The sequence below is a fragment of the Homarus americanus genome, unplaced genomic scaffold, assembly GCF_018991925.1.
Source record: "Homarus americanus isolate GMGI-L3 unplaced genomic scaffold, GMGI_Hamer_2.0 scaffold48406, whole genome shotgun sequence".
Classification (NCBI taxonomy): Eukaryota; Metazoa; Arthropoda; class Malacostraca; order Decapoda; family Nephropidae; genus Homarus; species Homarus americanus.
Genome location: NW_024753828.1, coordinates 2,716,064 through 2,743,295, shown reverse-complemented (window position 1 = coordinate 2,743,295; position 27,232 = coordinate 2,716,064). Strand labels below are relative to the sequence as shown.

The 27,232-nt window shown below is 36.8% G+C and overlaps 1 protein-coding gene across 1 annotated transcript; it reads left to right on the top strand.

Moving 5' to 3' along the window:
- Positions 1-427: 427 nt before the first annotated feature.
- Positions 428-26,763, top strand: LOC121855558 (dnaJ homolog subfamily C member 22-like). Its single transcript, XM_042350558.1, has 8 exons — positions 428-1,144; positions 7,250-7,352; positions 8,912-9,058; positions 12,421-12,568; positions 14,280-14,475; positions 15,506-15,773; positions 17,555-17,637; positions 24,848-26,763. Exons 1-8 carry the CDS (start codon positions 579-581, stop codon positions 24,984-24,986), a joined length of 1,650 nt encoding a protein of 549 aa, XP_042206492.1. The 5' UTR covers positions 428-578; the 3' UTR covers positions 24,987-26,763.
- Positions 26,764-27,232: the final 469 nt, after the last annotated feature.

Sequence of the window (27,232 nt, the reverse complement as noted above, 5' to 3'; positions counted from 1 at the left end):
CCCATGACCCTTCAGGATTTTACGCCCTTAATGCATGAGTCATAAAGGCAAGCATGAACTACGCATGCTTCCCAGATGGGCCCTGTAAACGATTCTGCGCTTCACCTTGCACAAGATGACAAGGGGGTGCACAATAAACTAGCCCCCTCGGGGGCAAATAAAAAAATGTGACCGCGTCGGCAAGGGCCGCGTGGAGTCTCCCCACACCCTTCACATCCCCACACCATACTCTCCACCCACACAACTCTTTTACTATGGTTCATAATTAATTAATCAAAAAAAAATATTATTATTTTGCCTGTAACAAGTTACGATTTTTGTTTTTCAATAGTATTTGAGTAAAAGAATTAGAAAACCATACTTAAGTAAAAATACAAAACAAAAATTTAATACTTTTTAAAAATTAAATACCCAAAAATGTTACTTGAATACAGTACTCAAGTAAATTTATAAGCTACTTTACAATTGTTTATATATTACAAGTAGTGAGAGGCCAAGAATGTGAACCCGTACAGTAGGTCTCACACACACTGAACACTGTCAACACACCCCAACACACCCTGAGACTCCCTACCAGGATGGAGGAAAGTGAGTCTGTTAATAGTGACTTTAAGGACATTGCCAACCCTATTGATAATATGGAGGATATTAACACTGAGTCTAAGAAGAATACCATCCCTACTGAAGAGGTGAAGGAACTTTTGAGGAGTTGTATTAATAATGACTCCAAGAAGGATGTTAAACTTACTGAAGAAGCTAAGGAACTGTTAAGAATTATTTATGAACGTAAGAAGGATGTTAACCCTACTGAAGAGGTGATGGAATTTTTAAGTATTATATATGAACGTAAAAAGGATGTTATCCCTAATGATGTGAGAGAACTTTTGAGTATTCTTAATGACTGCAAGAAGGATGAGATTCCTACTGAAGAGGTGAAAGAACTTTTGAGTGTTATTTATGAAAGGAAGAAGCATGTCATCCCTCCTGTAGATAAGGAATCTTTGAATACTATTTATAAACGTAAGAAGACCAGCCTTACTGACTTTATAGAGGAATATGATGATATTATGGATAAGCAGAAGGATGTTAACCCGACTGGTTATGTGGCTGGTGATTTGGATTTTCAGAAGAGGCCACGACCAAGGTACAGTAAACCAGGCTAGTGTTCTTAATATTTCAAATTTATATTCCAGATTAATTGTGAGCCTTACGTAGTTGTTCAAATTGGGCAGCGCTTTGAAGTAGAAGGAAAGTGTGGGGTTAAGATATTAAAAAACACCAAACAAACCTTTGAAAACCTTACCTAACCTTTGCTAACCTGTAGAAATCTTAAAACGATTAAAAGTTTACTTTATTCTTGTTTTTGGTGTTTAGTATTTAATGGTGGTGTTTTTGGTGTTCAGGTGAGGAGCGGGTGTACCTCCAACGCGGTCCACCCAGTTAGCCAACTTGGTCCTTCTTAAATAACCAACTCAGCCCACCTTGTACACTTCAAACAAGTAGCTGACTAGAGGTTCTGGAATGATTTTGATAGTATTTGTTTAATGTCTCTTTTGGTTCACTGAAATACGAAGTGTGTGAATGAGTGAATACCGAGGTTCAATCGGTATGAAGGACGAATTTTATGAGTTTATGTTAGTAGAACTTGATCAATGAACCATGATTCACATTCGTAGCTTGTGCTTCTCCAGGTGATTTTGAATAGTTTGAAATTATTGCTTCCAGTAATTTGCCTACAATTGATGTTAAACTTATTGGACAGAAGTTAGAGGATAGTGATCTAGCTCCCTTCTTGAAAATTGGCATCGCATTTGCTATCCTCCAGGATTCTGGTACTACACCCATTTTTAATGACCTGTTAAACAAATTTGCAAAGGGCATACTAAGCTCTTCCTTACATTCCTTTAGTACTATGGCAAATGTCTCATTGGGACCTGGTGACTTATTAGGCTTTAGTTTGTCTATTTGCAGCGTACTTAATATTGGAAGAACAAATACTTATAATGTATACAGCCTTAACAACATCAACCTAGAGAAGTCGACTTGTGAAAGAGACCTAGGGGTACTTGTAAGCCCGGACCTACGGCCTAGAAAACAGTGCGTTAATGTTCGAAATAAGGCAAACAGAGTATTGGGTTTTATATCTAGAAGTGTAAGTAACAAGAGTGCAGAGGTCTTATTGCAACTATATCTTGCGCTAGTCAGGCCGCACCTCGATTATGCAGTTCAGTTCTGGTGCCCCTATTATAGAATGGATATAAATTTACTAGAGTCGGTGCAGCGAAGAATGACAAAAATGATTCCGGGACTTAGAAACCTTCCATATCAGGATAGGTTAATGAAACTTAACTTGCATTCCCTAGAAAGAAGTTTTTAAGTGGGTGAAAGGAATCTATAAAGGGGATATAGATAAAGTTCTTATAATATCCGAGCAGGATAGGACTTGGAGCAACGGATTCAAGTTGGATAAGTTTAGGTTTAGGAGGGAGATAGGAAGAAACTGGTTCACAAATAGGGTGGTGGACGAGTGGAGCAAGCTTAGCAACTTTGTAGTAAGTGCGGGAACCCTGGAAAGTTTCAAAAGGAGGCTAGATAGATTCATGGATGATAGAGAGTGGTAGTAACTCTCGACAGGAGCTGCCATGCGCAGGCCAACCGGCCTATTGCAGACTCCTTATTTTCTTATGTTCTTATGTACTATCTCACTTAATCTAGTTTCTTCACTATCTCTGTATATACGGTAGTCGGTGATGAGAACTGTTGAAAAATATCTTTTCAGATTATTGCTCATTTATCCGTCATTATCAGTTAGCTCGCCGGTATCTTTTTTTTTTTTTGCGGGGATCAGCCCACCCGGGCACAGGTCACTGACCCACATTGGGGCCTGGGGGGCGAAAATGTAATAATAATAATATTAATAATAATAAATAATAGTCATAATAATTCATAATAAATAAAATTTATGATAAAACAAACAAAAATAAAATAATGATGATAATAATACAGTAACTGTAATAATAATAATAATATTAATAATAAAGAACTATAAATACAAAAATGAAAAAAAGATCAAAAGTGAGAAGCGATATATGTATGTTGTGTTGTCAATGGTAAGAGAAACAATTGAGACCCTGCAATTGTGTGTAATTGAAGCAGAAAGTCAGATCATCAACCTGGGACTTGGTCACAATTTTCGTGATGCCATATGGCAGCAGGGTCTACCATTAGACAACACATTATGCTTCCAATATCTTCTCAGGCAGTAGTACCTCCCTGTTTGGTAGCTGCCTACTACCTACTGTATTGGTCCAATCTTGGTCTGTGTTTTAGTTTTATACATTTGAAAGAATCCCTCGGGGTTTGACTTCGCCTTCCTTGCTTTTCTTATTTCGGTCTTAACCCTACTGGCCAATACCTTATAATAATCTCAGAGGTAAACTTCACCACCATTTATTCTCCAACCTATAGCCTTCCTTTGGCCAATAATATTTTTTAAATAATTATTTATTCATTTGGGGTCATTGTTATTTGATCTGAGTTTTCTGTATGGTATGTTCTGCCTTTGTCCATTAAGTAACTCACATTTAAATAGTTGTGGAACTCGTCAACCTCAGATCACGTGATCAGGTCATCCTCAACCGTCATATTTTGTGAGGTTATCGTTGTCAGGTCACCAGGTAAAGTGAGGTCGCCCTGTTTGGGTACATTGTTGTGGAACTCGTCAACCTCAGAACTCGTGACTGTTTATCAGTCATGGTTGTACATCTATGCTGCTTTTTATCATTGTACTTTTATCATTCTTGCAAAAATAAATGTGTAAACTTTTACATTTTACTCCGAGTTGGTTATCCTAGATGGTCCAAGTTGGATTTGGGCCGAGTTGGGCTGTAATCGAGGAGGGAACCATAAACTCGAAAGCAATTCTTAACCTTTTTACAAATTAAGAAAGGTTAGGGAAGGTGTTTAAAGGTTTATTTGGGGTTCTTTTTAGTATATTACCCCACATATTCTCTGTATTTCATACCCCTGCCCACTTTGAACAATTAAATTGTTAATAATTTCCGACGGAAATGCTATAGCATGAATTATTTTAATTTTTTCTAATCATTCTCTTGGTAAAATCGCAGTTTTGGCCAATATGCCCTAGTAGTTAAGAAAATAGTTTATACTGTGTATTTTGGTGTGATTTAATCGAATTTGACCTTTACTTCACGGGGGAAGTACCCGTTTTTAGAGTTATCCCCCCCCCAAGTATGAAAAAAATTTAAAATTCATTTCAGACGTTATTACTCTTTGCCCCTGGTTAAAATGGGGTAGAAATACTCCAAAGGAGATCTAAAGGTTGGGGACGGTTAAAACAGTCGGTCGTGTATTGGCCGAAACTGCAATAATACCCTTCTCCTTGTATAAGACTCAATATATCATTAGGTGTTGGCAACTACAGTACAGTACTAAATATTTACCATAAGCAGTAAAGAAGGAGGGACATCTTTAAATTTTCACTTTTAGTATTTTTTTTTCCTGTATCTCCAATCATAAATCACCTGTAGTGGGCAGGGCATGAAGGAGGAGGGAAATTGTGGTGGTAAAACACTGTGAAAAGCTGATCATATGACACTAAAATGATGTCTCTACGTGATTTGTCGGTTAAGAAATTAATTAATTACTGTAAATACTTCTCCAAAAAATCTGTCGAGTCAGCAAGTGTTGTCTGCTTTGTTTCTTTGCAACCGACCCGCTCAGTGCTCTCACGTACACAAAAAGTACAATTGCACCATGACACTTCAACAAAGTTGCATTCATTGGTACTGTACCAGATATTAAAATAAGTACAGTAGTACTTTTTGTTTAATATGCCCCCCCCCCTCCCAGCTAGGGAGTACATAAGGTTTGGTTGGTTAGGTCAGGTTCTATTAGGTTCTAGTAAATGTCACATCTTTTTAATACTTACTATAATGATAAGAACATCTGTGGAATAAATGAACGAAATTGAACAACTGCTTCTGGTGCTAGTGGTTTCCTCATGTATTACATAAGAACATAAGAATGGAGGAAACTGCAGTGGGCCTATTGGCCCATACTGGGCAGTCCCGTTTACACCCGACCCTTATCTCTCATATATCCATCCAACCTATGTTTGAAGCTATCCAGCGTATTCGAGTTAATGATGATATTTGGTAACTTGTTCCACTCATCCACTACTCTGATTTCCAAACCCATGTTTACCTATCTTGCACCAAATCTAAATTTGTCTAATTTAAAACCATGGAATTGAACCAAAATTTCTGGGGGTACCATTTCAATGATGCTAAACATGAAAATGGAAATGACAATGCACTGAACATAAGAGAACCTGAACTAACCTCTCCCTCAACTTTCATGTCCTTCCCACTATAGGTGATTTGTGATCGTAGATAGAGAAAAGCGAAAAAAGATTACAGAAAAGTTGTATGGTTTTTATTGCTTACTATCATCAAAAGAACACCTGTGGAAAATATGAACAAATTCTATAAAGTCCTTTTGGTGTTAGCTGTCTCCTCCACTAATATTTGACACTACAAGTTTTACCTTTAATTTTAAGTAATTTTTCCATTTTTGTTTGTTTTTCTGTATCTTCAATCATAAATCACCTGTAGTTCTTTCTGCTTAATGTGCCGCAGGATCTGGATAGCGGAGGCCCCCATTTAGGTAAGTTTAGGCTGGTTATGTCATGTTGTGTTAGGTTCTGTGCATTGTCATTTCCAGTTTCTTGTACAAACCCAAACCAACAAAGCCTAACTTAACCTAACCAAACCTAACTATTATATAAACATTTAAAAAAGATTAAAGCTGTATTTAAGAACAAGTGTCCGGGTTAAGGAGCTGATTTAGGAAATTTTTAAATAAAATAAAAGTTGTTGTTTATCATCTTACGATTGGTAGTTGTTTTGAGTCAACATTAATGTACAGTATTTTTAATACGGGTTTAGGGGCAGGATGATAAACTACTCCGTCGTAATTAGATTTGGTGCTCTTTTTGTAAATGATTTTCTGAAAATTTCTTGTGACTCAGCATTTAAGTGATAATATAATTTATTCTACTTAGATAATAAAAACTATTGTAACCAAATTAAATTTTAATGTAATATAATTTACAGAAGTTACATACAGTACAAGTTGTAGTACTGTATACTGTACTATAACAATAATACTAATAATAGCTGGTCTTTTGTTTCTCAAAAGACTTAGTTCTTTTAAAGAATTCACTCTCCCAAAGAAGTTAATTAACAAGACACAAACCCTTAACCAAACTTAAAATTACTGATAACAAGTAACAATAAGACCGTAAGTGACACGGGACTGAATTTAAAGACAAAAATTTTTTTTTTAACATATAACACTCACAAACAACACCACAAGAACACTCTTAAAGCACACCAACTTGAGTAATCACAAAGTATATGATTAAGGTATAATACACAGAAACTGACAAAATTCCGGTGAATTGTTCACAATTACAGCATAGAACTCCTTCCCGATGTTCAGTGGACTGGTGAAGACAGTATGCCAGCCAGGGGTTGATCTCAGCTGAGGGATATAGATTAGACAAGGGTCAATGAACCGACCAGACTGACACGTCAAAGTCAACTGCCTGATTGTTGGTCCACGTCCCTTATGCAGTAACCCAGCTGCTCCCTGTCCAGGGGGGTTTTCCCCACCAATTGCCCCCATACAATGGAGGGTAGCAGTGTTGGTCATGGTGTGTCAAATCAATACAGTATTTAAGTGACTGACAGGAGTGTCAGAACTTGTAGAACCTCCAAAAGTTATACCTGTCAGAACTACTGTAACTCATAAAAGCTGTAAGTACCATACCTTCCAAACCTACTCTCTGCTGGCCAGTATTGTAAGGTTATCTGACAGCCAGATACTGTAATAGAGTATTTGAAGTAACACATTGGAGAGCTACTGTAGAGAATAGTTTTGAGGAGTTTTGGAAAACAGTTGTGATGATTTTAGAAATTGAGGTTCACAAATTTCATATCGGAGCATAAAAATTGAGTTGTGGAGTGTTGTTGATGACAAACCACATTTCAGTGAATTATTCTTGAGTTGTGAAAGAGTGGATTGATTGAGAAGTCTGGTAATTGAGACAGTTCCAGGTTTCCTTGCTGCAGCCGGGGATGTGACACCATACCTCTTACTTTGCTTTCAGTCATCATAATAAAAAAGTACTTACCCTATTTTGTTATCTGCTTTTCAACTTCAGATTAAGAAAGACACCTTCAAAAAGTATATGGGTAGCATATCTTCTGTGGTTTGTTGGTGGCTGGTTTGGTCTACACTTACTGTACCTGAGGCGGGATCGTCAGGTGAGTGTGTGTACTGTACCTGTTATAATATGATACAACCTTTCTTATCACTTATTGTTATGGCTGCTTTCTTATCCTAGAAGAACAATCAGATTTAATTTTTATTCTCAACTTTGATCTCATATGTCATTCATTACATAGAGAAGAAATGCTAATATTGTATCAGTTAATGCCCCACTTGGTTAGTTATTCAGGAGTGGGTTCAGAAAATTCTGAGAATGGGCGGGGTCGCCTTTGGCAGATGCTGAAGAAAAGACAGGTGGTGTAGGGGGGTAATGGCCCATCTCACAGGAATTTGAAAAAAGAAAAGGTTAGAATAGTGCACTCTATGATTAGACTTTGCCTTACCAATACAGTACAGTACAGGTAATTAGGTTTTTACTCTGTTGCTTGTGAAGTTTACAAGCAACATTATTTGGAAATTAAGAATGTTTATACAGTAGTTATCACAAGCAATTTTACAGTTGTGATAACCAAAAATGAATTGGAATTATACGTAACAGCATTTTGATTTTATAGGTATAGTACTGTATTCAATTTTAGAACACTTGTTTATATTTATATTATTTTACCTTATTTCTCATAGGTCATAGGAGTTGGTAACTGTCGGAAATTCTTTTTCAGAGTTAGTAACACTGTTCATAGTGTCAGCTGTTGTGGTGGTCAAGATGCAGTGTGTGAATCCAGTGTCTTGCTACATTATGCCTAGGATTATACCGAGTATTTCTCAAAAGATAGGGTCAATTATACAGGATAATGCAGTATATGATAAACTCGGGTATATTTATTAAAAAAAATCACGGGTAAAATTATATATGAGATCGGTTTATACAAGAATATATATGGTAATGTTATAATCAAATGAAGTGAGGGCCTACTGGTAATGTGTTTCTGAATATGACAGAGAAGTGATTGATAACAAAGAATAAAGAAAGCTGTGGTAGCCCCTTTTGACTACTGTATTTAAACAACCATTATCAGTCATATATCTGTACAGTACAACTTATATTTGAAACCTCCCAGTGTGACTTGAGTTAATGATGGTAATTGTTAACTTGTTCCATTCATCCACAATTCTTTATTTCATAACCTAACTTAAAGCCATTGTTATGTGTTCACTCCTGTTTTGATGAATAACCTAATCACCTCTTCCGTTCATACACTTTGGTCATGGTGCCCCTTGCTTTACATTTCTCAAAACAATGAAAATTCACTTTTCTTAATCTTTTTCTCCCTGGAAAATTACTAATACCCAGGATAAATTAGTATGGATCACCGTGGTCTGTGTAACATTTGACCCAATAGCTCTCATAACTGGTTTCTTAATCATCTTTTAAGGGCTAGAGTTGCTTATGGAAGAGAAAGCAATCTTTGGTTTACTGTCCCTGCTGCCACATAGGCCAGGATTACCTAGGATCCTAATTAGACCCTAAGCCTTTGGTGACTTTCACATAAGTTGCTGTACATATTGTATTCAGTTGTGATTGTGAACTGGGATTTCAGAATCATTTCCACATATCTTTTAGCCATTATAGATTTTAAATTGCGTATTTTTTCAGGCATTCATCTTGTTTACTACCATTGGAGGTTACCTTGGTTGTGGACTCATGCGGGATTTTATCCGTATACCAGCTTACGTGAGAGATATTAATGCAAGTGATGATTATATAGCTGAATTAACACAAAAGATGAAGAAGCATCGAAAGGTAAGTCTACGTTATTAGATTTTTCCACTCTGAAGCAACCCCCCCGCCAACATCTATAATGGAGAGTGGCTACAATCAAAAGATAATGCCTGTACGGGCAGTCTCTGAGTTACAAGTATCCAACTTATGATCACCCGTAATTACGAACGAGATCCCAATGCATTTATCGCAAAAAATTTAAATTAAAATTCCCTTTTTTTACTTTATTTTCATTATTCTATACTGTTTAACATCACTTTATTTACACTATTGGCTATGTATGGGATATTATTGTTGTTTTGTGTGGGCAAGGTTGTGGAATTAACACTGTTCTGACTTATGAGCAAATCGACTTACGATCAGGGTCCAGGAACCCATCCCTGTCGTAAGTCGGAGGCTGCCTGTGCACACTCATGTTCTTCCCACATTTATTGTCATTCATCCACTCTTACTACCGTAATCAGTCGGTTTTGATGTGATGATCCCATTCCACAACAAAACCTTAATTATTCATCTGGTTTTCTCAGGTCAAACTCACACAGTGTAGTATTGCGGTCCAGGGTTGGCATGATTAGACTCAAACAATTTTAATCAAGTAATTTTAATTGATTATAGCCAGAGAGAAAATCATTGATCATAGTCAAAATTAATTTTCACTATTTTGTGTTCTCTCTATCACTATTTATCATCTAATAGTTTGTGTTCTCTCTATCACTATTTATCATCTAATAGTTTGTGTTCTCTCTATCACTATTTATCATGTAAAACTCTATAATAACATACAGATAGATGACTTAGTCTCAACACATGTTATTGTTTATGTTCATATATGACTGATCAAGTTATTTCTGTACTCAGCCACCATTATTACCTCACTAAATTAGGTGTATTTAAGTAGTTACTGTGGCTTTACTAATGCTTCTTTTTAACATAACTACTAGTCGATAACTGTTCCCAGAGCCTCATCACCCAGTGAGGAGTAGCAGCTGGGTAAATTTACTGGTTTTGTCCTGGGCTGTGTTCATGTATGACTTGGAAGATATTACTACTTACATGCTCAGTCTACGTAATTATATACCTCACTGGATTAAGTGGTTACTATGAACTTTACTAATGCTTTTGTCTTCTATACGTTCTACTATGTGACCTATACTGTATGATCAAAGTACTGTATATTATTATTTATTTTATATAAATATAGAAGCATTTATTTCCTAATTCTGGAAATCATAAGTATTATTTTCTTATTAATATATTATGGTCATACAGATACGTATAACTAATTTGGATTGAATGTGTATTTCCTAATGATGTTACAGTATATGTAGGTTCCTGGATCTCAGAGCATTTTTCAACAATCATGTTTATTATTTTCAAGAAGGTCATGTTTCTTTTATTTAAGGAAAATTCTTTTCAGTAACAGTATAGTTAAAAGAAATTTGATTAAATTTCATTATTATAAACAAATTCAATAAATGGTAAGTTGTTAATCAAGTGTAAAATAACATTTCAAAAAGATAGTTGAGCCAAACTATATCCACAGTAAAAAAAAAGAAGTATTTTTCATATACAGCCTGCCCTGACAATTTGCGGATGACACCCTGGATGTACCCAAGAATGTCTGTGGGTAGTTTTAAAGTTGCCGGCATTTTTGCGGCTGGGACTGGGAGCCATTCGTTCTTGAGACAATATGTGTGTGTGTGTGTACACACTCAGACAAATATAATCTCTTCAATAGCATTTCTTATTCAGAACTTCTCTTAGCTTAATTTTAAGGTATTTGGCTGTAAAAACAAATAAGAAGATGTATTACATGAAGTTGAAATTTTGCATTGGCAGAGATAGGTTACAGCTCTCATGGTTAATATGTGGCATGTTTATATCATCAATTAATTAATTAATTTTCAATACAAAGTACATCAGTTATAATTCTTTGTGACATGTGCATTATCATTTAATAAATTTTCTGTTAATTGGGTGTATAATTATGTGATTAAACAACATAGCATACAATTTTCTAAGTTGAAGTTTGATATACAGTTACTGTAATATTTTTTATAAACACCACTGACGAGAAAGCTGCCTCGCAGACACAGGTAGTTCCAAATTGTACCAGAACCTCAAGAGCTCGGTTTTTAACCACTGAATGTCTCTTTGATAAAGTAATTCAAAACTGTATCAGCATATAGATGTAAAAACTCACTCTTGCCTCATTGTCAGCCGGTAAGCAACTCGAGGAATCTTATCATTTAAATTTGCTGCCATTTTCTGTCTGCATCCGTGGGAAGTAGAGTAACTGAGCTGATCACAGTTCAATGGTAGGAGTGTGGAACTTGTGCTGTGAAACCTGTCATGAGGGGAAGCCGGACCTGGCAAAAGGAGAGTAACTGTGTTAATCCCTAGATCATAATTTATGTTCGTGACTTAACAAAACAGCACCTGTTGGCCACATCCTTCAGCCCTTGACACCTGGGCTAAAAAAATCACATGTGATTGCTGCAAGACCCAGGTAACTCCAGCAATCCTATTACCCTTATGCGACCCCATGACCTCTGTGCAACCCTTTATGATGTATCTTGTGGGGGTCATGACCCTGTGTTTGGGAACTTCTGGGCTATTTAACTGACTTATATATGGGGAGAGTGTTGTCCATTATATCAAGGTTTGCTAGATGTGGAACCTCTATATAGCATACTGTAGGGGAGAGTGCAGTACCTTATATCGAGGTTCATTAAATGTGAATCCTCCATAAAACGGGCTATACCTGTTAGATTGGTGTTCGTTAAATGGAAGTTTTATTTTACAGGGGTACATGTCAGAATATGAATGATCCCCTTTATATTGTTGAGACAAATAAAGCCCTTTCCCCCCCAAAGAGCCAATATTCCAGTTAGGCAATTGTCAAACTATGCTATTCATTAATCATTATCTCTTGGTTGTAATAACAGAAAGCAATTATTTTATTGAAGCACTGTACTTATCCACATATAAACTTCTTCACAAATGTATCCAGTGTTATTTGAATTTTTTTAACATTTAATTATATGTAGGTTGTCAGGAGATGATGATATTTGGGAAACTTTACATGTGGCCACTCTTAAAATCCCAGAAGAAACAAGACTGAGAGAAAGACTAAATTAATGTTACTTTCAGCTTTTTAGGCCAGTCACAGCAATAGGTACGGCCATTGGAGAAATATCATATATATCCAAAAATTATTTCTAGGGATGAATATTAATAGAATGGCTGTACAGTAGTTGAGGAGTTAAATGACAAAACATTGAAATATGGTGTGGTGTAGAGCTTGGTGTCCATGTTCTGTCCTGATCATCATAAATTATCCAGCAAAAGAGTCTAGTAAAGCAATTTTTTTTCTATGACAGCCGCCCTTCAGTCTGATACGGTTCGTTAGTCAAATCTTGGTGGGGAACAGCTGGAGCATCCTCATGATTGCTGCTGTGCCTACAGAAGAAGTGTTTGGCCTAAGCTGGACATCACTTACACTTCTTTCACCCATAGGGACAGCTATTGGTAAGGAAATATGTATACTGTACATTGCATAAACAGTAGAATGTCAACAGTGTGGACTAAACAGTAAAAGATGGACTTAAAAATGTGATAGTGTATTCCAAAGTTCTGAGTAATTTCCCCCTAGGTACTAAATACTTGCTGTGTATACTGTTTTTCTTTTTTTATTTTATGAGCATTTAAAGTGCTGTGGTGTACACTGTACACTCAGCCTTTCTTGATTAAATATACAGTAATATCTCCTTTAGCCGGAATCCCTCAAACCTGGAACTCTCCGATAGCCGGAATTAAAATTTTCTGAGGGGCTCATTTTTCGGAAAATTCCGGAAAAAATTTCCCGATACCCGGAAAATCCCGGGGATGAGATATTTTTTAACGGCTTTGAGAGAGTCAACTCATTACCCGGAAATCCCTCATCCCCGGAAGTGCTCTGCAACAATTGTTCCGGCTAACAGAGATATCACTGTATTTGTATCTAAGATCATCATCATTATGATTTATGGCCATTTTCCATGATAGTGTAGGTTAGCAGTGATTGCCTATGACATGGTGTCCCAGTTACCATCAGTCAAGTTTGAAGCAACTTTTATGACTCAGTGTCCTTCCTATCACCAACCCACATTTACAGAGTAAAAACTGTGCCTTATATGTAGGACTTCCATGAGCTCTCTTATCTTGAGGTAATTAAAGATTATCTGCCTATCTCCCAAAACTCTTCATTCAGGTTCTTTAATGTAAAGACTTTATCCCACAAATCATACTTCCCTGAACCCATGCTGCTGTTCCCTCAGTTTGCTCTGTTTTTACACATCTCCTCTCTCAGTAATTACTCTACCATCTACTTTCTCTGGTATGCTTAACACTTATTCCTTTGTACTCTATAATAATAATAATTGATATAAGGAAATTTGATCAAGGATAGCTGACAAATTAATGAGATGCTTATTTCCAGTCGGGTCCTTTAGTTTAACCCATTCGCTGCCATTTCCCACACTTACCATATTATTCTGACTGCCGCCAGACGATTTTATTCAGCTTAGGGTAACCTCCCGCAGTCAAAGGGTTAAGTGCCAACAGCATCTGGTGTTCCTAGGCGGTCACCTAACCCAGTACTAACCAGGCCCAATGTTATTTAACTTTGCTCATTGCACAAGAAACAGTACTGTACTGTATTTTCAACTTTGTGTGGCCATCTTGTATAGGTTATACTCCTTTGGTGATTTGATCCACTTCTGGATCCTTACCATTCTTAAGCTTGATTATTGCCTGTCTTCATTCATGTCCCAGTGATATAGTTCTGTCTTGCTTTCAACTTTTACTTAATGGCAGGTACTGATTATAATCGTTTATTATCTTTATCTTCATTCTATTTTCTTGTTTTTCCTTGGAAGAGTCCCCACTTTGTCTTCAAATCCATGTATCTCATATGTTGTGCATGGGCCATAACTTCTGAAAACAAGTGGGTGAAATTCACTTGTTGTATACTATATATACTTGGTGGAGGGTCTCAGAATTTCAGGTCACAGATAATATTCATATATCTGCAACTTTGTCGGGTAGCATCAGTACGTTTGTTTCACCGGCCACTTGTTTTTATTTTTATCTTCCTTTGCTTTCCTTTTTATTCCAGTGTATACAGGTACTCTACATTACAGTACAGTATTTTATTTTTAAACATGAACTTTACAATCTGAGTTTTGTTTGTACTTGTCAGGTGTGTGGACAATTGGCAATATTGGTCGTGAACAAGGACAGCTAAAGTGGGCTATGATTGGAGCTTATATTGTGCTTCCTTTCTCATTTTTCCATCCACCATTGGCTAACTGGAGTGCAATTTCTTGTGCTTTGCTCTTTACTTCAAGGGGGAAAGAATGGCGAAGAACTCCATATCCCGACTCTCCGTTTTGCAAGTAAGTCAGCGATTTCTTTCATTGTTAATACGTATAATTACTTCACCAATTCATACTAATTCAGCCCAGGGGTATTCTGAATAAATAAAAAGTCCAGTTCAGAGCAAAATATTTTAAAATTAAGCTATTTTTCTTTTAGCATCTCACTCATGGGTTCTTGTGCTTTACAAGATAATAGTTGCCCTGTTGGACATATGCTGTACTTATGCTAGAAACCTGGCATAGTCTGGTCAAAAGCCTGATTGAGTTAGGCTGAGAACCTGTTATAGTCAGACCAAGAACCTGTTATAGTACATTTATGTTCGAACCTTTTAATGTTAGGTTTAGAACCAGTAGAAATCCTGCCAAGAATTTATTGTTGTTAGGCTGAGAATCTGTTTTGTACAGTACTGTGCATAGCAGAGTGGACAGTGTAAGCTTACTGTTGGCTAGTGTGTAGAGGGTGTATGTACTGTACAGTATACAGTGCATGTACACTTCCTCCTTCATGGAGGGAGAGGAGAGTGACAGTTAGTAACACCTGCTACAGGAGATGGTACAGAATAAAGGCAGGCCATTCTGAATCATCATATCACCATTTGTCCTGTCTTCATCACAAACATCTGTTGGTGAGTACAGGATGGTGTATACAGTAGTATGCAATATTTGTTTATTTACAATATATTGTACTTGTACAGCAGTGTTTGCATACATAAATACAGCTCTGTCTGTCCATGCTAGGTGCGTGGTTTAGAATCTCGGAAACGTTTCCCCAGTACCCGGGGAAGTGGGATTATTTTCAGGATGAGAAAATTCATATCCATACCTGGAAATATCTCAATCCTGGAACCATTCTAAACCAATTATTTCAGCTAACAGGGATATCATATTTGCATATTTATTCTGTACCCAATTTTGTAATAGTAAAGTACCTGTATAAAGTTTTGTGGTTTTCTTCAGTTTAATCTTCAATTTCAGTAGTTTCCTTGACATATTTATAAAAGATAATATTTTTTTTATTTACAGTATTAATTAATTTTTATTTTTACAGGCGGTTCATGACTTTGATGATGTGTGTTGTGGTCTTCAACAGTTTCTGGGGCTCAGCCTTATATTTCAATGCAACAGTGACTGATAGTCAAGGAGAACGCATTAAGCTGCGAGATGCTGCCAAGAACTTTCTCAACTCTCCCATGTTCCTTGAATTTAAAGAGAATCTCAAAGTGATCTTTAATGATGCTCGGGAAAATGGATGGACGAACGCATGGACCAATTTCGTGGAGTTGCTCGATCCACTCGGGGAAGGACATGCCTTGAAGGTAACTTACTGTCACTGTTAACTCTCTCTGGATTGTAGTATTTGCCCTTCAAAATTTTCACATGGAATCTTAAAATATATAAAACATAAATCTTAAATGCACAGATCAATTGTGTCCGTCTAAATGGTGTCAGTGGCGGTAACACTTGTCATGTGATGTTATAACTCCTGTCACCTCACCTCACGTCTGCAGGGTGTGACCACCTATCCTAACTACCACACCTCCAGTAATTGGGTGTCAGTGGCGGTAACACTTGTCATGTGATGTCGTAATGCCTGTCACCTCACGTCAACAGCCTCTCAGCTTGGTGGTCCCTGGAAGGTTGACAATTTGACACTGACTGACTAGCTGGTGGCTTAATGTGGAGGTGAGGTAGGGGTCACTCAGCACCTGACAAATTCCTGTCTAGGTACTGTATTTCCTTTCAAAATATAAACTTGTCCTCTGGGCAAGTGCTGGGCACATGGTCATGAAAAATCACTTGCCTGGCCCCTAGTCCGGGCATGTCTGGACTGTCAGGCACTGCTAATCTGCACATCTTGGTTCAGGACATGGGAAACATTCCTCCCACACTCATACTTATCGCAGAACTGGTGGTATGCACACTCACGGCCTTGAAATTTTACTGGGCCCTCTGTCATCTATAATATATACTGTACTGTATTGCCTTGTGAAAGAAGGTGCAGGCAAGCTGTTGGTGTCCAAATTTGAACCAAATCAACCAAAAAGTTAATTTCTACTGTTTTTTACCAGTTGGATGCCACTACAGGATCCTCTGGTCCCAAGAGTGTTTCTTGACAGTGGGGAAGAGTCTTAAAGAGACACCTGGGAAGGGTCTTGAGAAATTTTCCTATAAAATTAATAATGCATTGTAATAAAAAAAAATTCACGTATGTTTATTTTTTCCCATCAATTTGAAACATGGTGAGGGTATGGAAATCATGTTTTTGCTTATGTTTGTCACTGGAAATTATTCAGGAGTATCTCTGTAGCAGCTAAAACTAAAAGTAGCTATTGAATTTGTTTTGTGCTTTCATTGTTGTGAAGACTGTTGCTTTCCCAGGATTGTAGTTGGTTTAATATACTATATAGGAGTTGAGAATAAAGAACTGAAGAGCTGTGCCAGGTGTAACACGTTCACCTTTTATTTGGGAGATTGCTGTTCCAGCTGCTGTTGTTTAATTATAGACAATAATTCAAATTTGTTACACTGATGTACCAATAATTTATTCCATCTAACTTTTATAACTGGCACAGTAGATCTTCCCCACTCATGTAATGTGTCACCAAATTGATTCCTAGGACTCCTCCACTTGTATAACTGAATTTTAATGATAGAAATCCAGTAAAAACCAGGAAACTCAACTGCAGCCCTTAAGGGGTCAGTAACACAGATCCTTCCATTCTATCTTTGGTTGTTGAAGATGAGCTGAAGGGTGGTTGAGAGTGTTACCCATTTTCTAGCTTGTTTCTAGCTCGTTTGGTATGTAGAACACAAGCACAAAGGTGTGGCATTGGGAGACTCCAAACTATTAACCTTGAACAGTTGAGTCAATAGTGGGAGCCCCTTTTTTAGGGGTTTTCAGTTTAGATGGCATATATGTGATCTCTGGTTTCCTGGTTTTTATTAGATTCTGGTGTATTATAGTCCCAGTCACATCAACAAGAGTGCCATTCTACAAGATTAGTGATATAGTACAGGAGTTGTGCAATCAATGTTTTGTTATAAAATGTGATACCAGGATCTTTTCCATATTTCTTACAATATATACATTCTGCAGGTTTTAGGTCTAACGTCAGGAGCTACTCAGGATGAAATTTCATCTGCCTACAGGAAGCTGGCAAAAGAATGGCACCCAGATCGGTAAGTTATCATTAAATGCATATAGTAAACACTGTTATATGGCACATTTGGATGATTGGTGGTGCTAGATTTCTAAGATTTCAAGTTTCTAAGGGGAATGATTTTTGAGATTCTTTGATAATACAGTACAGAAAACAATAGATATTACAATATTATCACTACAGTAAAATAAGAAATGCTGTTTAAATCAAAGAAATTATACAGCATGAAAAGTGCATAAAACTTTTGTAACTTTGCCTAGTCACTTTCATATGTAAAGTTCCTATAGCTGCATATGACATGCTTTCTCTTACCCCTGGCATTCTTCTTTGGCATTGTTGGAGACATTTTGAGAGTAATGTACAGGTACAGACCCTTGAAACTATATATGGCTACCGGTATGTCAACTTTTGCTCCCTCACACAAACTCAGTTGAATGTTTGTATTACTTTGTGAATAACAAAATAAAGACAATATCCATTCTTTAGATATAAAAAGTACAGAGTGACTCCCCAAATTCATGGGGGTTTAGGTTCTCAAAATGGCCGTGAATCGCTAAATCCGTGAAAAACTTTTGCAGACCGAGGGGGTACATGTGTTCAAAGAAATGGGTATTCCCTTTACGTGTTTGCCCTTAGGACGATTATTTCTTTTACCTGCCTGTATTGTATGTACTGTATATGTGTGTGTGTGTGTTTGTGTGTAGACACACACATACATATTTACAATACAGGTAAAGAAAATTACTGTCTCTAGAACGAATGGCTCCCTGTCCCAGCCGCGAAAATGACGGCAACTTTAAAACTACCCACAGACATTTGGGTACATCCAGGGTGTCATCCGTGAATAATAGAGGACCGCGAAATAAAAATCTGCGAACTTGAGGGGCCCCCTGAAGATGTACCATATTTTCCGCTTTATTCAACAAACTTATTTTCCACCAAAAGTCTGCAAAGTCTTACATATTGAAGGTTGATGAAAGCCGTGATTAAAACCAAGATAGTAATATTTAACCCTTACGCCCTGGGTGACTCTCCAGAATGCCTGACTGGCGGGCCCCGGGTGACGTTCCAGAACGTGCGCCTTTTCCCGCCACTGTTTAAATGCCCAGCACGGGTTATCATGTTCCACTGTGACTATTTGCCTGTCACGCCACACACTTGCCCACAGGGAAACTTCCTGAACATAATTGCCTACTTATGTTTTTTTTTTTCATTTTCATTGTTTGTCCATTTTATCATGTTGTATCAAAGTAATACAGTATTGCTAAAAGTAGTATAGTTGTATTGTAGTGTAGTATTACTGGAAAATAATGTTATGATTATATTATAAATGTATTTATTTGTGGAATTATTATTCCAATAATTATTTCTATGCACTACTTGCTCTACCAAACACAAAGACAGCCTGGCGACAGACTGCGTGTGTGTCGCCGAGCTGTTTTTATGAAAAATAATGCAAATAAAATAAATTCTAAATGAATTATTTATTGGAAATGAGTACTGTATTATAATCAGTTAATATATGCAATACTGGCAATCCCAGAGACAAAGGCAAGCCCAAAATAGTTGCTAAGTGCATAGTTGACCACGAGTGCTGGCCGTTAACAAGCTGTCCCCTTATCTCCCTTCCCCCTCCCTCCCTCTGTGCTGCCAGGGAAGTTTCTAGAGGGTCAATATATAGTTTTTCTTACTTTTAATTTTTTTATCATTTAAAAAAGGTAAAAATTTTGGGGGGGAAAAGTTGATTTCTCTCGATTTACCTGGGTGGGGAAGTATGACACCCTGACCCGGGGCTTAAGGGTTAACCCTTGAACCCCGGATGAAGCTCCTCTACATTCTTAATTTTTGCTGTATATTTTGAATGTCCAGGCTGGACGAAATAATTTATACAGTATTAGATATTTGTTTAATTGGCACCTCGGCTCACACGTACAGTAGTCTCTGTCTCAAGACTCGTGCTTCGCGATCAGTCACCCGTCCAGCTATCGTGATGGATGCACGTCCTTTGACCTCTGTTAAGTAATTTATTGATTCCATATTTGTTAGTATGATAAACAATAAAATCAATACATAGCATATCATATACTGTAATACAATAGAACATATCTTATTTAAAAAAATAGCTCCTTCCACACTTAAACCATTCTCTAATTGAAGAAAACAGTTCAGGCAGTCAAGCAATTGATTCACAGATTTGTGGCTACTGCGCTAGCTGTGTCGGGAGGGATCACAGCCCAGGAACCCACTGCCTCAACACACACTCGCTTCCCACTTACTGTACAGTATACACACCGATGCTCTTCATTTATTTTATTTTACAGTTTTTTATTTTCTATATTTCTAAGCCACATTAGAGTAGTTATGATTTTTCCACAACTTTAATAGTTTCAATACAAGTACTGTAACTATATACGAGGCTGCTGATGAGTCCGCCAGGTAGTTTATAACCAAGGGCTTGGCTATAACCACCACCACACATGCTTACCTCTCACACATACACACCCATACTCTTTATTTTCTTGATTTATATCGCATTTTATTTATTTCTAAACCACATAAAAGTATTGTAATGTTTTTCCACAACTTTTATTGTTTCTTTACAAGTAACAATAAATGCAGCGACTGGGATAACCAGTCAGCCATGCAGCTATTAGCCCACCACTTTCACACACATTCACTTTCCACTTATACCATATTTTTCGGCTTGGAAGACGCACATTTTATTACAAGAATATACCTTGAAAATTACCATGCGTCTTCCAGGACGCTAGTTGATTAGTTGTAGCAGAAGTTTTCTTAGGGTCAACTGAAATCAGCCCCTTACAAAGACTGTTACCTCATTACAGTACTTAACAATTAAAAGTATTCTCTATACAGTACTATAAAACAATTGATTTAACTAATATTGTTGATGTACTGCGAAAAATACGATTATTTACTTACTCAGTAGGTAAAAAATAAACGGCTGCAGTTACACAACCCTTGCTGCTGTGCGGTTTGTTTGCTAATGGCAGTGGTGCGGCAGCGCCATCTATTGAGGGATTGCGAAAGGTTGTCTGCTGGTCTCAAAGTGCAGGAATTTTTGTTTCTTCACACCAAAAATTTTAATTCAACTAATTTTTACTTTCAATTTTTTGTTTTTAAATAAATATTTTTTGTTTTCTTTAGACGTTGATATACATGTATACATTTGCTTACCTTCTACTGTTGGAAAATATTTCATGTCGTTCTCATCCCGATAAAAACAAGAGAAAGAATGTAAACACTACAGCCCGCTTGACACGGAGGTGACCAGATGTAGAAAATGAGTGCTGTATTAAAGATTTCACCTTCTTATACAGATTTTTTTTTAATTGATGAAAATGACGACTGATAAGCAGTTCTAAGTAATGATATTCAAAGAGGTGTGTGTACTTGTGCCAAAAGGGCTGTAGACGGTTTCACTGGTGTCGGTTAGTAAGTACAAAAAGGGTTTTCCTAGAATTACATTTCCAAAATCAGGGTGCGTCTTCCACGATGCAGCGTCTTCCAAGCTGAAAATTACGGTACACATCATGCTCAATCTTTTTGCATGGGTGGGCCACATTAGATGGGCAACTGTGTGATGAGGGCCGCACATTGACGTTAAGGTGAATAAGCGTAGTAAATAATATAAACATTAATAACATTGATTATTAAGTATTAACCATGTACAGTAGTACCCCTTGAACCCACAGGGTACCGCGGAAAGTGAAAACCGCGTAAAGTGAACAACAGAACATATGGGAATAATTCCAATAGAGACTGGCCCGACCCCCAAACTCCACTTTTTCCGACACAATACCTATGTTGTAGTAAAAATAACATCTAAATTTTATGATGGTATGCTCACACAATTAATATTTAAGAGAAATACAGTTGCCAGGTTAATGTCCATTCAAATAATGGACTCAAATCCCCCCCCCCCTCTTCCCAGCTCACTAGCTCCTACCTCTCTGAGAAATGTTTGGGTGAAACACTAGATTTTAACGTTTAGTAATAAATAATACCTCAGACTAAAGTTAGGATAATATAATTGACATTTCTGGATTCCTTGCAGGTCAGGGAATATTTTGAATGTAAACTTCATATATTTTGCACAAAAGATAAAATATTTGCTTTGTGTAAACCAAATTATTACATTAGATCTAAAATTTGTATGTCTAATGCAAAATCCATGATGTTTATATTCAAAATGATCATCATATTGTAAGAATTCCAGCAATGTAAATTATATTCTGGCCGGGTAATTTGTATGAATTTTATGAGCTAAAACATATATCTTCAGTAAATAAACAAAGAAATATTCTTCAAGGACACTATCTGTCAATCAAAATACTCCGCCCTAGCTGGGTCGGTCCCTCCCTCCCTACCAGAGAAGCTTTGGGAGAAAATAGTATATTTACATTTTTAGTAATAAATAATAACTCAGACTAAAGTTAGGATAATATAATTGACATTTCTGGATTCCTTGCAGGTCAGGGAATATTTTGAATGTAAACTTCATATATTCTGCACAAAGGATAAAATATTTGCTTTGTGTAAACCAAATTATTACATTACAGTAGATCTAAAATTTGTATGTCTAATGCAAAATCCATGATGTTTATATTCAAAATGATCATCATATTGTAAGAATTCCAGCAATGTAAATTATATTCTGGTCGAGTAATTTGTATGAATTTTATGAGCTAAATAAAAAAAATAAAAACAATTATACTTCACTGCGTATATGAGTAGATGCACCGCGGAAAGTGAAAGTCCAGTGAAAGTCCGGTTCTGGCAAGGTACCACGTAAATGAGAAATCATGAGAAATCGGGGAAAGTGAAACCGTGTAAAGCGGGGTAATACTGTATTGTAAACTTAAAGAAGGAATCTTAATCAGAACACCTTTTACAGAATGGTATTTGTTTATGTATTATATTTCTATAAAGTATGGAGTACAGTAATATTAATTATACAGTGAACCTTCGAAAATCCAGACTAAAAAGGGGGGGGGGGACCACTTGTCCAGAAAAGCCGATTGTCCGGATTTTCCGGCGAATAATAAATGATATAAGAAACACCAAAAATACAGTACTATTGTAGTGCTAAACAAATTACCGTATGTAAACCATGTATTTACCTATGATAACATACTGTAATAAGAAACATTGTATCATTACTAGAGTGAATGAAATAATATTCCCACAAGCTACAATTGTCAACTCTGTTTATGTTTCCCACCTCCTCGGGCACCTGTGTCCAAGCAACTGATGGGTCAAGCAGCGCCCACGGGCCTAAAATGTTCTTTGCTCTGGTTTGGGAATGTTTCTTGGGGAAACTTCTAGGAGGCTTCTTAGCCCGGAACCCTCTAATTTTTTGTCCGGTTCTTCCGAAATCTGGATTTCCCGGGTCCGGATTTTCGAGGGTTTACTTCTATTAATTGTCGAGGGCTGCATTAAATCCCTCTGAGGGGCACATGTGGTTCTCAAACAGTGGGTTGAGCATCCCGCGTGGGTCGCACGCATTACGCCATTCCGAGATTGCGTCATATCTCGGAATATTGTGAGTTATTGCACATCACATTTTCATAGCAGTGACAATGCAGGAAAAGGATTCAGGTAGCGACCGGCGTAAAACTGGTCGATCCTATATAGATTTATCATATAACAGTCATCATCTGTACTATACTAGACCTCAATTTGGGGAAATAATGTTAATTTCCTTGGGAATTAATAATTCAAAATGAATCAGCATTACTCTCGTACACCAGAAAATTTGATAAGGTTGTCAGCTTCCAAATACTGAGACAAAATTTATTTTACCAGAATGGATATTCTACAACTGTTAATTGAATTGGAAGTGGCTACTTAGATGGGAATTCTCAGCTTGGCAGACGTGTCCAGCTATAAGAGTCGTTACATTTGGTTCCTTAGGTTCTTTTGGTATTCCTTTTTTGTTGTGTTCTCTTCCTAATGTTGCTTGTTAACCTGCGCACCCCTTCCAAAGGTTAATAAGGAAGTTTTTTTTTTAAGTTTTTGATAATCATTGGATTAGGATGAACTCGAGGTTCTTCTTGTGTAGAATTAATTTTAAATTGATTTTCTTCTATGGTAATTCTTGTGCAGAGTGATATTAATGGAGAAATGAGCATACCAATAATAAAAACACTGCCCTTATTTACATGTTGGCAGCCATGGAGCAATTCATATGGTTTGAGCAATCTAGAATACATAATACACCGACAGTATAGACATTCCTTGTGGTAGTGATAGCTTATAGGGATACTCTATGCTTCACAATCTTCAATATGGCCCTTAGTCACAAGGGTCCCAGATTTGAGGGTGTAAACCTGTTCATATTATTAAGATTAAAGGAACGAACCTGAGGAAATATGTGGGGCTTTGAGAGTAAACTATCTTAGGAAGCATGTGGGAGCTATGATAACTTGTAAACATTAGTGGCATTTCACTCAGTGTGCACAAGTTTGAAATTCCAGAGCCTGGCCAGTTTCCTAAGGGATAATATGGGATGAGGAATTAGGTGTTTACCATTTTCTCAAGGATTTTGGTATCTCTTGTACCAGATAACAGACAATTTGCCATACAGTATTTAATATTTTATGGAGGAAATTATGTTTAATATCAGTTGATAAAACTTTGAACTTCCAGTTCATGACCACTGTCTAGAGTTCATTCTCTTAGGCATGGTTAGAGGGTTGTATATAGTATATGTGTGTGGTATGCATTTAAAATGTGATGCCTTTTTTTATTGTTTTTAAGAAGTAATTAACTTTAATTCTTGTTTCATATAATCTGTTTGTACATCTTTGTTCCTTTACATGAAAATTTGTGTGCTGTAACATTTCTTCCTTAGTAAAGCTCATGCAAATTTATCTTGTCAAGAAACTAGTCTCATACATCATTGTGCACTCATTTTCTCCTCACTACCTTCAATCTTGTTCAGTACCTCTCCCCACACACCTCACTCAGTCTCACTTAGATACTTCCAGCCTTGTTCAATATCTCCTCCCAAACTTATCTTTCATCATTTTCTTGATACCATCTATCATGTTTAGTATATCCTCCCATACACTTCACCCACTCTTTATTTTAATTGATACCCTCTTGTGTAGAATTCACTTTACTGTATATCAGGCAAATTTTTGGGGGCATTACACACAATTACATGTGTTTGCTTGATATATTTGTTTTAATCCATTTGACAGGCACTCATTTGAAAACAAGGATGAAGCTCATAAAAGATTTATGGAGATCCAGGAAGCCTATGAGAAACTCTCAGACATAAAGAATCGAAGAAAACGGAAGAACACTAAACTTCAAGAACAAGATGTAAATTCTGGTTAAAGTTCAGGATGTATGTGAAGAAACAGCAGATTAAAATGTTACACTTGAGGTAGTTCTGTCTAGTATACTGCTCAGCAAGGAAAATTCTTGTAATAATCCTGGCATTACCTCAGCAGGGTTTTTTTCCTTAACATTAGGTACTTTTGAGGAGTTAGCCATGGAGCATATTACTGTAATGAAGAGAAAGAAGCCTGAAAGGAATGGAGCCTATCCATTATCTCTTGTGAGTTTTCTATGTGAAACAAACAGATTACTCCCTACAGGTGTAACACTAAAATGTTGTTTAGTTGTAGATTGACTCGGTGTGTAGCAATTCCATACTGTACTTGACATAATGACGCAAAATACTTTACAGAAGACACTTTGCACAAGATTTTAACATTTTAGTAGACCTATGTAAAGTAAAATGGTTATAGTACAGAACCCTCTTCAGTGGTAAAGAAAATTTGTGAGCATCACTCCCAGCCTTTAGTGGGTCCATAGACAGTGTGAGTTGGTGTATGCTAAGAAACATAAATATATTTTGTAGTTGTATGGGTAGGTAGTGTGATTGGTGGAAAATTGTGCTTGCTGGTTGTAGCATGAGGTGGGGTTAAGTGATGTTCCTCAGGGGGCTTGTTGATGCAAAAAATGAAGTATAGATGTAGTGACAAAGGAAAATGTTTATGATATAGATGGTTGGTGGTGGGGAGACCGCTTGATCTCCTCCAGGGAATGAAGGCAGGAACACCTGACAGTTTCAACCCTCAGTTGACATCACATCCATACTGGACCCAACTCTTGTTTAAGCTGTATTATTTTTGAGTGACATGATCATTTACTTTGGTTTATTGTCAGTTTTTAAGATATTAGAAGATTATTTATTTAATACTTTGATAAAATTATAATGCTTTATGAGGGGAATTATATACAGAACTGAAATTAGACCCACTAGTGAATGTAGGAAGTGGGTCCACAAGAGTTGCAGTGCAGTAGGATGATGGAGGGTAACAACTGGCCCTATCAAGGCAGGAGAAACTCAACTGTGTTGTTGGGTTGAGCTACGTAGGTGACGGAATCAGTGTTGGAGGCAGTATTGAAGCTACAGTAGCTCAGTTTCATGAGTCAAAAGTGGCTGGAGGAAGTTTAGGGAGTTGTTGCCTTTATTGAAAGGAAAATATATGCAACTGGCTTGAGAAGTGTGTTGTTGCATGATACTGAAACATGGTAGTTAAAAAGGATAGCATAATCAAGCTTGAATCAGCTGAAATGAGAATGGTGAGGTAGATATTCAATGTGACACTGAAAGATAGGAAACCTGTTCAGAGTGAGGAAAGTGGCTGGGTATTGATAGGATTGGGAAATTTTGCAGAGGTAGGCTGAGATGGTTTGGGCATGTAAAAAGAATGGACGAGACAAATTGGTTGAAGAAATGCGGAAGTAATGAGAGTTAGGGGTAGGTCAAGAATGACGGGGGGTTAAGAAATTACTTAAGATTTAAGAACCTGAGAAGACAGGGTGCAAGACAGAGTAAAGCATGGAGAGCTGCTATCAGGTAATTATAGCTTACTTATGCAAGTATGGGAAATGGCCATAAAAAGTTGTTGTTGATGCCTGCTCATCAGCAGGACTTCTCAACTAAGTTATTAATATTTCTTGTAATGGGCCACACTAATGTTCAATAATGAATTAGAACTGTAATACTAATTTTAACTAACATACAATGTGAATGAGATCAACTTGAGGCATTATAAAATAATTTTCAGGGATACAAGGCAATAAAATTTACTTAAATTCATTCAGAAGTTTATCTTCCTGCGGATTTATGGACTATTGTTTTGAATCCGTTTTCCATTATATTTTTATTTTATTTTTTACTTTGCTTGGGGGGCTAACCATAAAAGGCATTAGGTTTTGTGTGTGCTAAGAAAATAGCCACTTTTATATGTTGCTCATGCTGGGTATAATTAAGCAAGGTAAAGGAATTACTGTACAATACTGTATTGTACTAGTTTTGCACATGATTTCTGATTTGTTTACACAAAAGTTAACAAGAATATCCTAAGCACTAATATGTGTTTATGAAGTTGTTGAAGAAATGTAATTTATTTAATGTTAAAGGAATTTGTGCTATTCATGAAATAAATTTCAGCATAGTTATGACACTTCTGAAATGTTTGGAAGAACAGTGACAAATACATCGATATAATTTTTTTAAGATAGTCCCAGTTTGATATTTGTTTACATGTGCTTAAATTAGACTAAAT

Excerpts from the sequence above, each read along its gene's own strand:
- LOC121855558 (XM_042350558.1), top strand. The coding sequence starts at position 579 with ATGGAGGAAAGTGAGTCTGTTAATAGTGACTTTAAGGACATTGCCAAC. Across the intron at positions 7,353-8,911 it reads ACCTGAGGCGGGATCGTCAG|GCATTCATCTTGTTTACTAC; the intron begins GTGAGTGTGTGT and ends GTATTTTTTCAG. Across the intron at positions 9,059-12,420 it reads AGATGAAGAAGCATCGAAAG|CCGCCCTTCAGTCTGATACG; the intron begins GTAAGTCTACGT and ends TTTCTATGACAG.